The sequence below is a fragment of the Chenopodium album genome, chromosome 3 (assembly GCF_948465745.1).
Source record: "Chenopodium album chromosome 3, dcCheAlbu1.1, whole genome shotgun sequence".
Taxonomy (NCBI): domain Eukaryota; kingdom Viridiplantae; phylum Streptophyta; class Magnoliopsida; order Caryophyllales; family Amaranthaceae; genus Chenopodium; species Chenopodium album.
The window spans coordinates 74,653,679-74,668,826 of NC_137836.1; the positions used below are offsets into that span (position 1 = coordinate 74,653,679).

The 15,148-nt window shown below is 37.3% G+C and overlaps 1 protein-coding gene across 1 annotated transcript; it reads right to left on the bottom strand.

Annotated features, from left to right (window-relative positions):
- Positions 1 to 10,726: 10,726 nt before the first annotated feature.
- Positions 10,727 to 14,917, bottom strand: LOC145624204 (pentatricopeptide repeat-containing protein At5g48730, chloroplastic-like). Its single transcript, XM_081677201.1, has 3 exons — positions 14,436 to 14,917; positions 12,405 to 12,811; positions 10,727 to 11,630 (listed from the first exon to the last, which is right to left on the bottom strand). The coding sequence occupies exons 1-3, from the start codon at positions 14,850 to 14,852 to the stop codon at positions 10,922 to 10,924; spliced, it is 1,533 nt and encodes a 510-aa protein (XP_081533327.1). The 5' UTR covers positions 14,853 to 14,917; the 3' UTR covers positions 10,727 to 10,921.
- Positions 14,918 to 15,148: the final 231 nt, after the last annotated feature.

Consider the following 15,148-nt stretch of genomic DNA (forward strand, 5'->3'; position numbering starts at 1 on the left):
TAAGTTGAGTTAATTAAATGTCCATATAAAATAAGCTCAATGGCATAACCACTAAATAGTTTCAAATAATCGGATTACAATTTTCATTGAAATTTATTGTATTCTATTAATGAACTCGAGTTTTTATATAAGTTTATTGTAAATGGATTATCGCTTAACTATTAAGCTTGTCAAATTGTTTATAAATTGTTATATATACTCGGTGTACCCAGGTGTGTATACAATCGATCTCTCCAAATTGTCAACCAAATCGACATTATTTGTTTCTTTAAAAATTGTATTAATAGAAACAATATCGTGTTATTTATAAAACGAAGTTAAATCATCTAAATGTTAATGAAAATATTTTTATAGAAATACGTCACTTATTACTATAGTTGAATTTGAGTGTATGCTAATGTACACACTTTTTTTATAGCAATATCATTGCTTAATTCTAAACGTGTGTTTGGATAAGTAATAATGGAGGGAAAGGGAGAGGATTAAATCCATGGTTGGATAACAATTTAGGGGTAAGGGAAATGAAGGGGAGGGGATGGATGAAAAGATTTGTGTAATTATTTAATAATAAAATCTTGGATTTTTTTTTGTAAATAACCACCCCTAAATGTACCCTATGTTGAATTAACCACTTTTTTTTTTTGAAATTATAAAATACCACCCCTAATTTACAAAACCACTAGGTTTCACCACCCCTCTTATGTTCTGATCAGTTTTCTGATTGAAGGCTCACGTGTCACCACCCTATTGGTTTAAAATTTAAAAAAAAATCAAATTTTCTTTATACAAAAAAGCAGTCATCCCATTCCCTTCTCCTACCATCGGGACACCCAGCTCCGCTAGACCACCCACGTCAACCAGCTCCGCACTCTCCCCCTCCCCCTTCACTACAAGCGTCCAACACAACCTCTTCGCCGGCGCTCAATCTTCCCCCAACTACCGGCAAACTAAATCGCCTAAAATCCTCCAACCTCGGACCCTCTACTCTGACCACCGACTGAAACTCGTATCAAGCAGGGTGCCCCAGAAGAAGAAACAATCTTTATCCCCACACACTCGCCTGAAACCCGTAACACATCCCTAATCCCTCGCCTGAAACTCGTATCCCTGCCCTTCGCCTGAAACCGAACCCCTAAGCCACCCTCTACAACCTTGAAATCCCCTATTAGCCCGAAACTCAGCTCCAACCCTCACTTGAAACCCTAACCCTGAAACTATATCCTAAATCAAGGAGGGGGTCGAAATTATTGAGGGGGGAAAGGGGCCTTAAACAAGGATGGGAAAAGAAGGGGTGCCGGAACGGAGACGGGAAAGGGAGGGTGCCAGAGGTGGCAAGGCTGCCGTGCAACCGGAGATGGCATAGATGGGTTTAATTTTATTTTTTAGTTTAATTTTTTATTTTAAAACCCTAATTCAAGAATTGGTAAGAAAATTGGCCGGAATAGTAGTAAGGGTGGTAAAACCTACCGATTTTGTAAATTAGGGGTGGTATTTTATAATTTCAAAAAAAAATGGGTGGTTAATTCAACATAGGGTACATTTAGGGGTGGTTATTTACAAAAAATCCTAAAATGTTTCCAAATTTTAATTGTGAAAAGACAATTGTACTCTTTTATTTTTATAATATTATATATTATAATCAATCTTATTTTCTCTCTTCCCCTACTTTCAAGATTTCCACCAATTTATAAGGTTTTGCCACCTCTTGAAAAAACTGTTCGATTTTGGATTTTGAAATATTCAAATTAAAGGTCAAATAATACATGTTATATTCTCTCTTCTCTTCTACTCTAGAAATTGTGAAATGGAACTAGTTTTAATGGATGAAACTAATTCGTGAAATAGAACTAGTATTAATGGATGAAACTAATTCATGAACTGGAAAATATTTCTGATTTTTAGGTTGAATAATTTTGGTTAGACTCACTAGATGTTAATGGTTTGTTTGTAGTGCTTTATTGATGTTTGATGTATGAAATATTTATCAATATGTATGTTAAGTAAATGCTAAAATGATGTGTACAACCTATGCAAAACCTCATCCCTCCCCTTTCTCCTCTATCCAAACAAATTAATTAAAATTCTTACTCCCCCTCCTTGCTAATATGCCTAAATACTCATTTTGTACCCTCATGCCTTAGTTTCCTTGTACATTTAGACATGCCTTAGTTTCCTTGTACATTTAGAGATTGAGTCGCAAGAGTACACAAATGCTTTGAGAATGTTTCTCGTATTGAACTTTCAACTTAGAATGTACAAATGAGCCTTGGAGCCTATTTATAGCGCTCTATCCTACTTAGAACGCCTCTCTAGAAACTTCCATAACCTCCACAAATAGATGGTTCTAGACATCACATGCTCAAGTAGTACATCTCTCACATTCTCTTAGTAGATTCATATATACATATAAACATGTTATGAATTAGTTATAACTAGGTTATTAGAACCCGTGTGATGCACGGTTTATATAAAGCCTATTTTTAATTTGTACATTTTAAAAATAAATCGCTATTATACATGAATATAATAAGAATTACGTATATTTTGTAATTTTAATTTTTTTTATTTTAATCAAAATTATGATATAGTATCGGTTCAACGTTGTCTAATTCATACTTCAATGTAGGAGGTCATTTATTAGTGTGTTATTTAAAATTGTTCCAATTTCCTACGATAAATTGATAGATTTTAGTTGTAATGTAGAAGATTCCAATATTTAAATTTCAAAAATGTTAAACATGGTAGCTTTTCAAAACAAAAAAAAAAGGAAAATAAAAAAAGATGACATCATCATTGCATTTAGGCAGAATTTTTTTTATTGAGAAAGCGACACGTGGGCAATGATGATGTCAGCAACTTCTGTTTTAGTTATAGTTAATACTTCCTCCGTTTCTATTTAATTGACGCGTTTGATTTAGGCACATATACTAAGGAGAGGAGAGAGAGTGAGAGAGAATGAAAAGGCAAGTGGGGTAGGTTGTAAATACAAGGTAAAAAAGTTACCCCAAAAGGAAACGTGTCAACTAAAAAAACTTCCTAAAAAGTAATACGTGTCAATTAAAAAGAAACGAAGGTAGTAGATATTAGCGAGCTAAAGTAATACGAAATGTTCTTATCAATGTTTATGTGACACATGAGGCTCTAAGGGCCTGTTCTCATACGTTTAGTTTCAGTTCAGTTCAGCTCAGCTCAGTTCAGCTCAGCTCAGTTCAGCTCCTAATTTCCTTTTCTTATAAAATATTCATTTCAATTCAGTTCAGCTATGTTCAGTTTATGTGAACAGGCCCTAAGTCATTTCATGTCATCCACTGACGATTGACTCGCTCGAAACCACAACCTAAGGTTCATAACTAAAAATTTATACAATGAGCTATATTATCACTTATCACATGTACTCTTTACAAAATTATTATTATCATAACAAAAAAATGCATGATTTGTTAAAAGAATTCAATCATAATTTCATATATAAGAATGTAAAATCTAATTAGGGTGTTCTCATACGTTTATTTTCAGTTCAGTTCAGTTCAGCTCTTAATTTCCTTCTCTTATAGAATATTAATTTCAGTTCAGTTTAGTTCAGTTCAGTTCAGCTTATTTCAGTCTATTAGAACAAACATTTACTCCATATTATCCATGTTTGTCATAAAACTATGTGATTTGTTTAAAACAAACTTCTAAAGGTGGTTTATAAATAGTCATTTTACTCATCTATATACTATATCGGTAAATCTAAGTTGATCTACCAGATTAATGAATTTCGTTGATCTGGTGGAAAACTCGTATATATGAACGACACTGTTCATAATTTTCTTATTACTTTTGCTAGCTATTGTTTAATTATTTTCAAGTTGATCGAAAGCAACATGTTTCTACCGTTTGGCTACATGTAACGGTAAAAGTGGGCTTCAATTTTCATTTTCTCTATCTTCTCAATAATTTTTTTCCCACCTTATATGATTCTATCGATTAATAACACCAACAAAGCAACAAAAAGTAAATTATCTTTTCCGTTTGAGTTCCCTCTAGGTTTTCCTTGGGAGGGTTTGTGTTCTAGCTTCCGTGGCTAGGTTTTTCCTTAATTCTCAAGGTTTTTCTCGATTTCGATCGAGTTTTTTTGTGTTTTTTCTCTTCTTTCATCAATTGGGCTCTGTTTTTCTCTGTCAACATGGTAGAATCTGAACAATCCCTATATGTGGTAGATAAGGAGGGTGGTGAAAATAGCAATTCTAATAATAAAATCCTGGAGGATCCTAATGAAGCTATCGATTGGGATGACACCGGGGAGGATGATGATGATGCTCGCCTTGAACTTGCTCTGGTAGGTCAACTCTGGACTAGTCGTAGTGTAAATGTTAATGCTTTTATCAATACGATTAAGGGTGTTTGGCAACCGAGACATGGAGTGGACATTACGAACATTGGAAAAAACCGATTTTTATTTCAATTCTATCACTGGAAGGATAAACATCGCATTCTAGACGAACCGCCTTGGCATTTTGACAGACATGCTCTTGTTCTTGGAGAGACGATTGATTCTGCGAAACCTTCAGATATTGACCTCTTTTACTTACCAATGTGGGTTAGGGTCTATAATCTTCCATTGAAAGGGAGACTAAACCTAGCAAACGTCGAAAAAATCGGGAATAAATTGGGGGTGTTTGTTAAATTGGACGTTGATGCTAAGGTAGGAATTGATAAGTCAATTAGAATTCGTGTGATGGTTGACGTTCGAAGACCTTTGTTCAAGCTTGTGAGGTTGAAATTGAGGGGTGGAGTTGAAGAAGTGTTTGATGTTAAATATGAAAAACCGCCTTTGTTTTGTTTTCATTGTGGAATGATGGGGCATGGAGTGAAGGACTGTGAGGACTATAAAGAATTAGATGAGCCAATTTTGTCTTTTGGTTCCTGGCTAAAAGCATCGCCGTGGAAATACTCTTTGGGTGCAGGAGATGATCGAGATGGGGTGGGAAACAAGTGTGCAAAAACTCTTTTTGTCACCAAGCCAAAAAGCTCTGAGAAGCCTAAGTCGAGTAATGGGGAGCAGTTCAATGAGGTTTTAAATAAGCTGGGGGATGTGGGGTTAAGTGGAAAGAAAGGGGACGTGGGGTTAAGTGGAAAGAAAGGGGAGGGATCAATGCAGCCCACAAGTGAGGGTGAGATTTTTACCTTCACGAGTGGAGAAGACGAAAGAGTGAAGGAGGTGCAGCAGGGGAGTGACGAGTCAGGTGTCCAAATAAAAACCTCTCTAAGCAAAACATGGAAGCGTTCTTTAAGGGACTTTGATCATAATATGGAAGGCATTGGCAATATAGCTGGAGAAAAAAGGAAAGCCTCTGATATTGACAAGACTGATGGCAGCAATGTGAATGTTGATGGTGGAGAGAGTAATAAGAGGAGAAGTGTTGTGAACTCGAACAAGCAAGTGCCGAGCCCCACAAATTGGGCTCTCGGTGAACAATGAGCTACATCTTATCGTGGAACTGTAGGGGCTTGGGGGGCAATCCTACAGTCAATGCCTTGAAACGCATAGTGTTTCTTGAGTGCCCCCAATTAGTGTTTCTCTCTGAAACACGATTAAAAGCTTTTGAGTTCGAGAAAATAAAACAAAAAACAAAATTTGACAGTGCCTTAGTAGTAGACTGTGAAGGGGAAGGTAGGAAAAGAAAAGGGGGTTTAGCTTTGATGTGGAAGAATTCTCTTGATGTTGTTGTGCACTCTTACTCCCAAAACCATATTGACGTGGAAGTGAGTACTGTACAACATGGAAAATGGCGTTTCTCGGGTATTTATGGCTTTCCGGAAGATGAAAATAAGATCAAAATAGGTTTGCTTCTCAAGAATTTGTGCTCTGGGCAAGGTGGACCGTGGCTACTAGGAGGTGATTTTAACCTCTTGATGCAGTCAAGTGAAAAACAAGGTAGGCGTGTTTTTTGTAATGAGGAGGCTGACATCTTTCGGGAGGCTATTGATCACTGTCAACTGGAGGATTTGGGCTACATTGGGCACGACTTTACATGGTCGAACAATAGAGGAGGCGAAGAAAATATTCAAGAACGTCTTGACAGATTTTTAGCAAATCGGGAGTGGAGAGAGTGTTTCCCGGGCTCTTTTGTTACTCACCTTACAAAAAGAAAATCGGATCACTTACCGATCTTGCTGTGCATCAAAGAAGCTTTAAATACCCCGAAGAAGAGGAAAAAGAAGAAGTTATATAGATTTGAGGAAATGTGGCTGCGGGATGAGAATTGTAGTACTATCATCTCTGAGGCATGGGAGAGAGGAGGAGATTTATGCTCAAAAATCGCTTTCACTTCGTCGAAATTGAGCTCTTGGAGTAAGGAAAAATTTGGTGACTTTATGAAAGAGTTGCAAGACTGCAAGGGGCAAATGGAGAAACTTATGGGAGAATGTCAAACGGAGGAGGTTATCGCTCAAATGAGAGCCATTGATGATCGTATGGATGAGTTAGAATGGAGGGAGGAGATGTATTGGAAACAACGCAGTAGGCAAGATTGGCTCAAGCATGGGGACAAAAACACTACTTTTTTCCACACTAAGACGAAACAGAGAGTTAGCCGAAATAATATAAAAAAAATTCATGATGCTGCTGGGAATGAGTTTTTGGAAGAAGAACAGATTACTGAAGTTTTAGTGAATTATTTTGAGACCCTGTTCGCTGGAAATAGTGATATCGAGCCAGACCCTGTCATTGAGAAGGTGGAGCCAGTGGTTAGTGAGCGACAACATAGTAGTCTGGCGGCTCCCTTTAGTGCCGAGGAAGTGAAGAATGCGTTGTTCCAAATGCATTCGACGAAGGCCCCGGGCCCCGATGGTATGTCTGCTATTTTTTTCCAGAATTTTTGGGATATTGTGGGAGCGGATGTCACTGATAAAGTTCTTGATATTTTGAATAATAATGGTGATATAGGTTCTATTAATCAGACTCATATTGTTTTGATCCCGAAAAAAAAGGAGTGTGAGTCTCCTGTTGATTATAGACCTATTAGTTTGTGCAATGTGTTGTATAAAATTGTCACCAAAGTTCTAGCGAATAGATTGAAGTTAGTCCTCCCCTACATTATTCATGAGTCGCAGAGTGGTTTTGTTCCCGGAAGATTGATTTCAGATAATGTTTTGGTGGCTTATGAGTGTTTCCATTATCTCCGGAAGAAGAAAACAGGGAAAAAAGGCTTTCTGAGTCTCAAACTTGACATGAGCAAAGCATATGACAGGGTGGAATGGGAATTTCTGGAAAAAATGATGAAAAAGCTGGGCTTGCCGGATTGTTTTGTGAGTCTGATTATGAATTGTGTTAGCTCTGCAGAGTTTGATGTTCTGGTCAATGGGCAACCTTCGAGAAGTTTTAAGCCTACTAGGGGGATTAGGCAAGGTGATCCTCTTTCACCTTTCCTGTTCATAATGTGTGCTGAAGGTTTGTCGACGTTGATTCGTGATGCTGAGAGCAAGAATATCATCCATGGGGTCAAAATCGGGAGGAATGTCAATCCGATTTCTCATTTATTTTTTGCGGATGATAGCCTTCTTTTTGTGAGAGCAACGGAGGAAGAGGTGGATGTTGTACTAGGCATTCTTTCTACGTACGAAGTGGCTTCGGGTCAGAAACTGAATATGGATAAATCAGAGGTGTCTTTTAGCCGAAACATTGAGCAAGAACGGAAGAACATGCTTCAGATGAAGTTAACTTTTAAGGCAGTCGAAGGACATGATAAATATCTTGGTCTACCAACTTACATTGGTGGCTCTAAGAAACAGGTTTTCCAGATTATTCAGGATCGGGTTTGGAAGAAACTTAAGGGGTGGAAAGGAATTTTTTTGTCACAGGCGGGAAGGGAGGTGTTAATTAAGTCAATTGCTCAAGCTGTCCCGACTTATGCTATGCAGTGTTTTGCTATCCCCATTAGCATTATTACAGTGATTGAAAAATTATGCCGACAATTTTTTTGGGGTCAAAAACGTGAAGAGAGGAAGCTATGTTGGATTGCTTGGGAGAAATTGCAAATTTCAAAAAAGGAAGGGGGGCTTGGTTTTAGAAATATGAGGAATTTTAATAATGCCCTTCTTGCTAAGCAAGCTTGGAGAATCCTAACTAAAGAAGAATCTTTAGTGGCAAAAGTTCTCAAGGGAAAATATTTCCCTCATACGTCACTGCTGGAGGCAAAGATGAGTTCGAATGCAAGCTATACTTGGAGATCAATTCTTGGTGCTCGTGAAGTGCTAGTTAAGGGTATTCGGAAGGCTGTTGGAAATGGCTCGACCATTCACATTTGGGATGACCCCTGGGTTCCTAATCTCCCAAGTTTCAAGGTGGTGTCGAGCCGTGGATTGGATGAAGGGACTCCTACTTATGTCCGTGATCTCTGGACGGGTAATTCCTGGGATGTCCACGCTCTTAATGCGCTGTTTACCCCTATGGAAGTGAGTGAAATTTGCAAACTCCCTATTCCCCTTTTCAACCGAAATGACTCGTGGGTTTGGCATTACACAAAGGATGGGAATTTTTTGGTCAAAAGTGCGTACCACCTGATCACAATGGAGCAACAAAATGCAGCAGCTACTACCTCTAATGTGGCGTGCAAATTTGAGTGGAAGGCTGTCTGGAATGCAGAGGTACCTCCGAAGGTAAGGAATTTTGCCTGGCGTGCTATAAAAGGGGTTGTGGCTTCTCGCTATAACCTGGTGAAAAGAGGTATGAATGTTGATTCTATATGCCCTATGTGTGGTCTTGAAATTGAGAGTGAATTGCACATGCTTGTTAAGTGTGCTGATGCTAAGCGTATTTGGTATCTTTCACCATTACGCTTGGATGTTGATTTGTATGAAGGGGAGTCTTTCGGGGATTGGTGTTGTGTGGTCAGACATCATCATAGGGATGCTCATTGGTGGGATTTATTCTGGAGTGTTTTATGGGGCATTTGGCTTCGAAGAAATGGGTGGGCTTTTGAAGGAAAGAAAAGAGAGGTGGGGGAAATTATTCATAAGGCTGTTGGCTTTGTGGGTGAGTATGCCATGTCTCAGGAAGGAGCTTGCACGTCGCACTCCTCACCTATTCTGGAAACGAGGTGGAAACCCCCTGAGTTTGGGCTGATTAAAGTGAACTCCGATGCAGCGACTTCTGGTACTGATTGTGTGGGCTTGGGTGGTGTTGCAAGAGATTCGGTGGGCGACGTTGTGGTGTCTTCTTGCCTACGGGTGATGGGTAGTTTCGAGGCGGACGTTGCTGAGGCGTTAGCTATGAGACATGCTTTGTCTATCTCATTGGAGTCGGGTTTCAACAAGGTATGTTTGGAGACAGATTGCATCAGGTTGTACTCGCACCTGTCGAAGGGTTGTGCCCCTCACACTGCTTTTGGTTTGGTTGTCAACGACATTCTTCATCTTGCTCGTAGTTGTATCTCTTGTTCTTTCTCTTTTGTTAAAAGATGTGGCAATTGTGTTGCCCATAAACTTGCTAAGCTAAGCCTCTCCTTCCATGATCTTAGAGTATGGATGGAAGAGGTCCCTAGTGAAGTTGTTTCTGCTGTTTTTGATGATTTACACTCTTTGAGTGAGTAATAAAATGCTCCGAGCAGGTTCTGTCAAAAAAAAAAAAAAAACAAAGCAACAAAATTATCAATGTAAAATTTAGTTTATCAATTGCACAAAAGAATGAGGTAATTTCTTTTTTATTTCACAAAGTAATTGTCACAAATCAAGTACGGGCCGCCATTGATGAATCTCGGCTTCAATGGATAATAAGGAGAGGCTCAACTTCAATGGTGAGCGGGGGAGGGAAAGCTCATCACCTATCCTTTAGGGTTAACCATACCCTTTATTTCTCAATTGTTTTAAGGGTTTTCGTTTAATTTTGGCGGTGTAGCCGCCGTTGGTGTTAGGGATGTCGAAATTGAAGTAGCTTGGAGATGAGTGGGAGGAAGAAGAAGATGTTGGTGTTGGTGATGTCCAAATTGAAGTAGCTTGAAGACAAGTGGGAGGAAGAAGAAGATGAACGTGGGTGTGAGGATGAAGTTTATTGCAAATTACGCATATATATCCCTGACTTACAATTTGAGAACACTACTATAATATCCCCAGATAAACATTTTAGTAGATCAATAGGATACGGTTCATACTATATTACAATGAAGTTTTTTTAGGGGAATTTTCCTTCATAAACTTTTTTTTTTTCCCTTTGTCATTTAATTATGCAAATAACAAATGTAGTTTGTTTTTCCCAAAAACATTTATGACAACATTCTAATGTACTCCATAAACTTAAATAAACTACATTGTACAAGTATTTTAAACAATTGTTAACCAATATATCACACATTCTCATATGTGACTGGCCACACGCTATGGCAGGGGTTACTTCGTTAGTATTATTGGAGTTACTTTGTTGTTTTACATGGTGTGACAAGCCATACACAAGACATATTGACAATATGTATATGGACTAGTTTATATATATGGACTAGTTTATATCCAAATTCGTGGTGTATGTATCTAATCCAAAATCAATAGTTTTGGGGAGACCATCCCCTAGTTTGTACATGCACCAAAATATATATATATATATATATATATTTGGGAAACTTGGTACATGCATTTACTATAAACTTAATAGTGACAGTCTATGGATTACGAGTGAGGATATTATAAAAAATAATTGGACAAAAAATGATTTTACATTTTATCCTAAAAATAAAAAATCAGTATTCCAATATGTGTTTTATATAAAAACCAAAAAAAAAAAAAAAAAGGGTCAAAGTTGTGCTAAAAGTCAAAGTTCATCAACTAAATAGGGATAGAGGGGGTATACCGAATTACCGAAATAATTACAAGGTCTAGTTTTCTACACTATAACTTTCAACCTAATTTTAATTTTCCAACCAAAAAAAATACAAAAAAAATTCGTACATTAATGTTGGTCCTTCAATCTCAAAGATTTCTCTGAAGATCTAACAAAATCTCTCAACTCCTTTGCTAGACTTGTCATGCCAGCAATGTTATAAGCTTTAATCATGGTTCTATAAGTAACACTATCAGGTTTACATCCCTTCTTCTTCATCATCTCAAGAACCTCCTTCATCTCAGCAAATCGTTCCATCCTCCCATATGCATCAACCAGACAGTTAAAGAACACGGTATCCAAAGTTACATCCGTGTTCTCAATAATCCGCAACACAGTACCAATTTTGTCAGCACTTCCAGCTTCACCGTAAGCCCTCACAAGTGAGCAAAATGTGACACAATTTGGCTTAACCCTTTCTGATTGCATCAGCCTAAACAAAAATTCCATCTGCTTTAATTTCCCAGCCTTTCCAAATGCATCTATTACTACATTGTAGGTCACAATTGTCCAGGAGTAGTGATATTTCTGCATATATTCCATAACAGCACTCATCTTTGTATAATGTCCAACTTTTCCATATGAATCTAAGAGTATGTTGAATGTTCTGATATTGGGTTCAATTCCAGCACCCTGGAACTTCTCATAACATTTCTCCATCATCTCAATTTGTCCGCTGTTGCCAAAAGCTCTGAGTGTAGAATTCATGGTCCATACATCAGGTTCACAATTCCGATTAGTAAGCATTTCTGCTAGTACTGATTCCATTTCTGCAAACCTTTTATGAAATAGGAGAAAGTAAATGAATTCTCTGTCCATCATCACAAATGTCACACCCATCTGGTTCCAAAAAGGGGAAAAAAAAAAAAGAAAAACAAAGAATTACAAAAGGTTGCTTGAAGGTGGGGTCAATTTTGTGTAAATTCACAAAGAATTGCATTAATAAAACAATGTACAATTTCCAATTTTAAATCAAGAGGAAAACATGCATATTTTCATAAGAAGTTATCACACATAACAATTTTCATAAGAACTTATCACACATAACAATTTTCATAAGAACTTATCACATAGCAAAACCAGAGCAAATGAAGTACTCTAAGACTAGCTCAGAGTTCAGTTCGCAAACACTTAATTTTGGATGGATAAAAAAAGTTTCCCATTTTCTACACAGTCGAACAAAAGCTTACTTTTTTATTTTGTGTGTGTGTGTGTGTGTGTCGGTGAAAAAATTCATATGTTTTCATTGATTACAACAAAATTAGGGCAAGGCAAGGAGCAGACCAAGACAGCCAAAACCTGGTTCAAGGGGCAAACACCATAGATGCATTTACAACAACAACAAAGCCTTAGTACCAAAATCAGTTGGGGTAAACACCATAGGTGCATTTATGCAGACATAAATTGATCTGGAAAACAGATACAAGCATGCAACTATTGCAACAGGTAATGATCAAATAACATGAATTAATAGATAGCCCAAACACAAAAAACTCTCAACTTATTGACTTATTCAAATAGAAAGTAAAGAGAAGAGATAGAATCCACATACTTTCCTGATTTTCCATAAGCATCAATCAGGGTATTATATGTGACTGTGTTGGGCGGGATTCCCTGCGATACCATATCAGAAAGCAGCATATGAACTTTATCAAAGGCAAAGACTTGGAGGCACGACTTTATGAGGATTGAGTACGTATAAACATCAGGTCTACAATTAGTACTGTTCTTCATATGCTCAAGCAGCGAGAAGGCTTCATCAAACTGACAGCTCCTGCTGTAGGCTGACATGAGAGCAGTGCATGCTTCATGATCTATAATGCAGCCTTCATCAACCATAGTCTGAAACAATTCATAAGCTTTTTGAGGCTGCTTACATTTTCCAAGCATGACAATAAGCTTGATGTATATACCAGAGTTGGGTCTATACCACAACTGCTCGCGCATTAGTTCAAACACCTGCATTATATCACCTGGAGATGTTTTAGAGAAAGCCTATCCTTTTGTATCAACTTCTATAAAACAAGAAATAAAATTTCAAGGTTATTTTTTTTCAGCATCTTTATGTTTGGTAATTACAGTATTTACATTACAGGGCTTACAAATCTAGTTTGTTAAAAGATCCCTGAATTAAATCTGAGTCCAAGGCACAGACCAGTAGAACAGCAGAAAATGATTATCAGGTTGTACTGATGAGGACAAAAAATATTGTGTGCACCCGCTATTTAAAAAATGTACTGCAGCCTCATGATTAAGCAGATTTGAATGAAAAAAAATTCTGGGTCAATGAAATCTGTGCACTTAAAATATCTTATGCTCATAGTAAGAATTGCTTCATGTTCTATAAAGGACATGCTATAATAAACTAGCCGTTTGATAATGAGAATATATCACACCAGCTTCTAGAATTAAAGACCGTTGCCTCATTATGACGGAGGTTAGCCTCAGTTCATCCTTGAATGACATGCACAATAAAGTCCAATATATAGCACACATGACCAGCACAAACTACAGTGATTAACAAGTAGCTCTGTAGCAGATTTGCAGTTCAAAAGGTCTAAGCGAGAGTATATGAGCTACAGCCTCAATATAGTTACTAACTGGAATCTCTCTGCCTTCCTCATATCATATGCCACTGCATATGTCTCTCAAACCACAAATGGGTATCCATAAAGCTATTAATATATGAAAACTCTAACGTAATGTTGTAATCCATCTAAAGAGTGCACCATAAAAGGAATAACTATGAGTTTGGGGCTTTGGTCAAAATAGACTCACAAAACTTTAGTATCAGTCTTGATAATATATACTTCCTCTGTTCCACAAATATTAAAATTATGATAATTAACTAACAACTGAAAAGTGGAAACATTTTTTTCTTGTTACATGATTTTGGTTTTTAGTTTGCAAAAAATCAAAAAATTAAAAACAAAATATGATGCCAAACAAATGTTCTAATTGATTATGTCTCTCAATCTACGCCTAAATTAGCATACTAACTTGCTCAAAATGCTAGTTGGCCTGAAACTTATTCTTTATCTGAACACTCCCAAATCACCACTTATGAAATCTCTCCTAACAAAACCTTTTCCTACATAATTTTCGATAACAACTGATCGACTTCTACCTTACAAGGATCCAACATCTAATGAAACTAAAGGATTGAAAACAGTCCATTCCATTCGATTTCACTCTAATGGACTAAGAATTAGACAACATTCCCATTTAGCTCCTGCTCTTAATTGCTCCAATTTCGGGACGGATCAATGCTGTTCCAACACATACTCATCTAGCTAATATACCACATTAATACACAATACAGAACAAGCACTTTGTCTCAAAAAAAAAAAAAAAAAAAGCACTTGAACAAACCCCACATTCCTTCACAAACAGTAAACCTGCTAATTCAAACCTTCAATCACAAAAATTATAACAAAAAACCCAACTCCAAAATTCAATTAAAGAAACAAATAAACCCCAAAAATCAATTCACAATAACACCCAAAAATCAAAATTTATCAACAAATACAACAATTAAAGCAAACCATATAATTCAAAAAATCATCAAAACTGAAAATTAAACCTTGAGGGCAGACTCCCAACGAAGAGCTTTAATACGTTCATGAAGAGCTTCAAGAACAGTCCTAGGTAACAGCCTTTTAGAACTAATCCCTTTCTTCTTCTCAATAACAGCTTTAGTAGCTTCCCTTCTAAGAATCACAGAAATGGCTTTTTGGGATGCAATTTTTCTGTTGATTTCTTCTTTTCTCTCTTTTGCTTCTCTCTCCTTCTCTTTGGTATCAGGAAACCACCATTTTTTCTGGGTTTTGTCAGTTTTAATGGAGGTTGAAGAAGAAGGAAGGTGGTCAGAGAAATCTGGGTCTGTTGAAGTGGTGGGTTTGGAGCGAAGGGGTGTTGCTGTTGTTGAAGGTGTTGGACGGTGGTGGTTGGGTGCCGGCGGGAAGGGGAAGGTGGGTCCTGTAACTGACTGTATTGCCATTGGATTTTTATGTTTTGAAAATTTTAGGGAGTTCGATGGATAGAGTCACTTGAGAAATGAGAAAGTCCTTGCGATTGCAAATTCGGCTAGCCTGTTCGAAGCATGACACGATATGACATGATAACTCCGCAACGATACTACGGTAGGGAGTGGGCATAATTATTGCAAAAATTATGATATTGTAGATTTGTAGTGGTCAGTTTTAAATGATGGGTTGTATTTAAGCACGGCATAATAAATATGGACTTGGACCTTGTCTAGGTTAATTTACTAAATATAGGGTATGTTCTATCAAA

Excerpts from the sequence above, each read along its gene's own strand:
- LOC145624204 (XM_081677201.1), bottom strand. The coding sequence starts at position 14,852 with ATGGCAATACAGTCAGTTACAGGACCCACCTTCCCCTTCCCGCCGGCA. Across the intron at positions 12,812-14,435 it reads GTTGGGAGTCTGCCCTCAAG|GTGTTTGAACTAATGCGCGA; the intron begins GTTTAATTTTCA and ends GATATAATGCAG. Across the intron at positions 11,631-12,404 it reads GCTTATGGAAAATCAGGAAA|GTTTGCAGAAATGGAATCAG; the intron begins GTATGTGGATTC and ends ATTTCATAAAAG.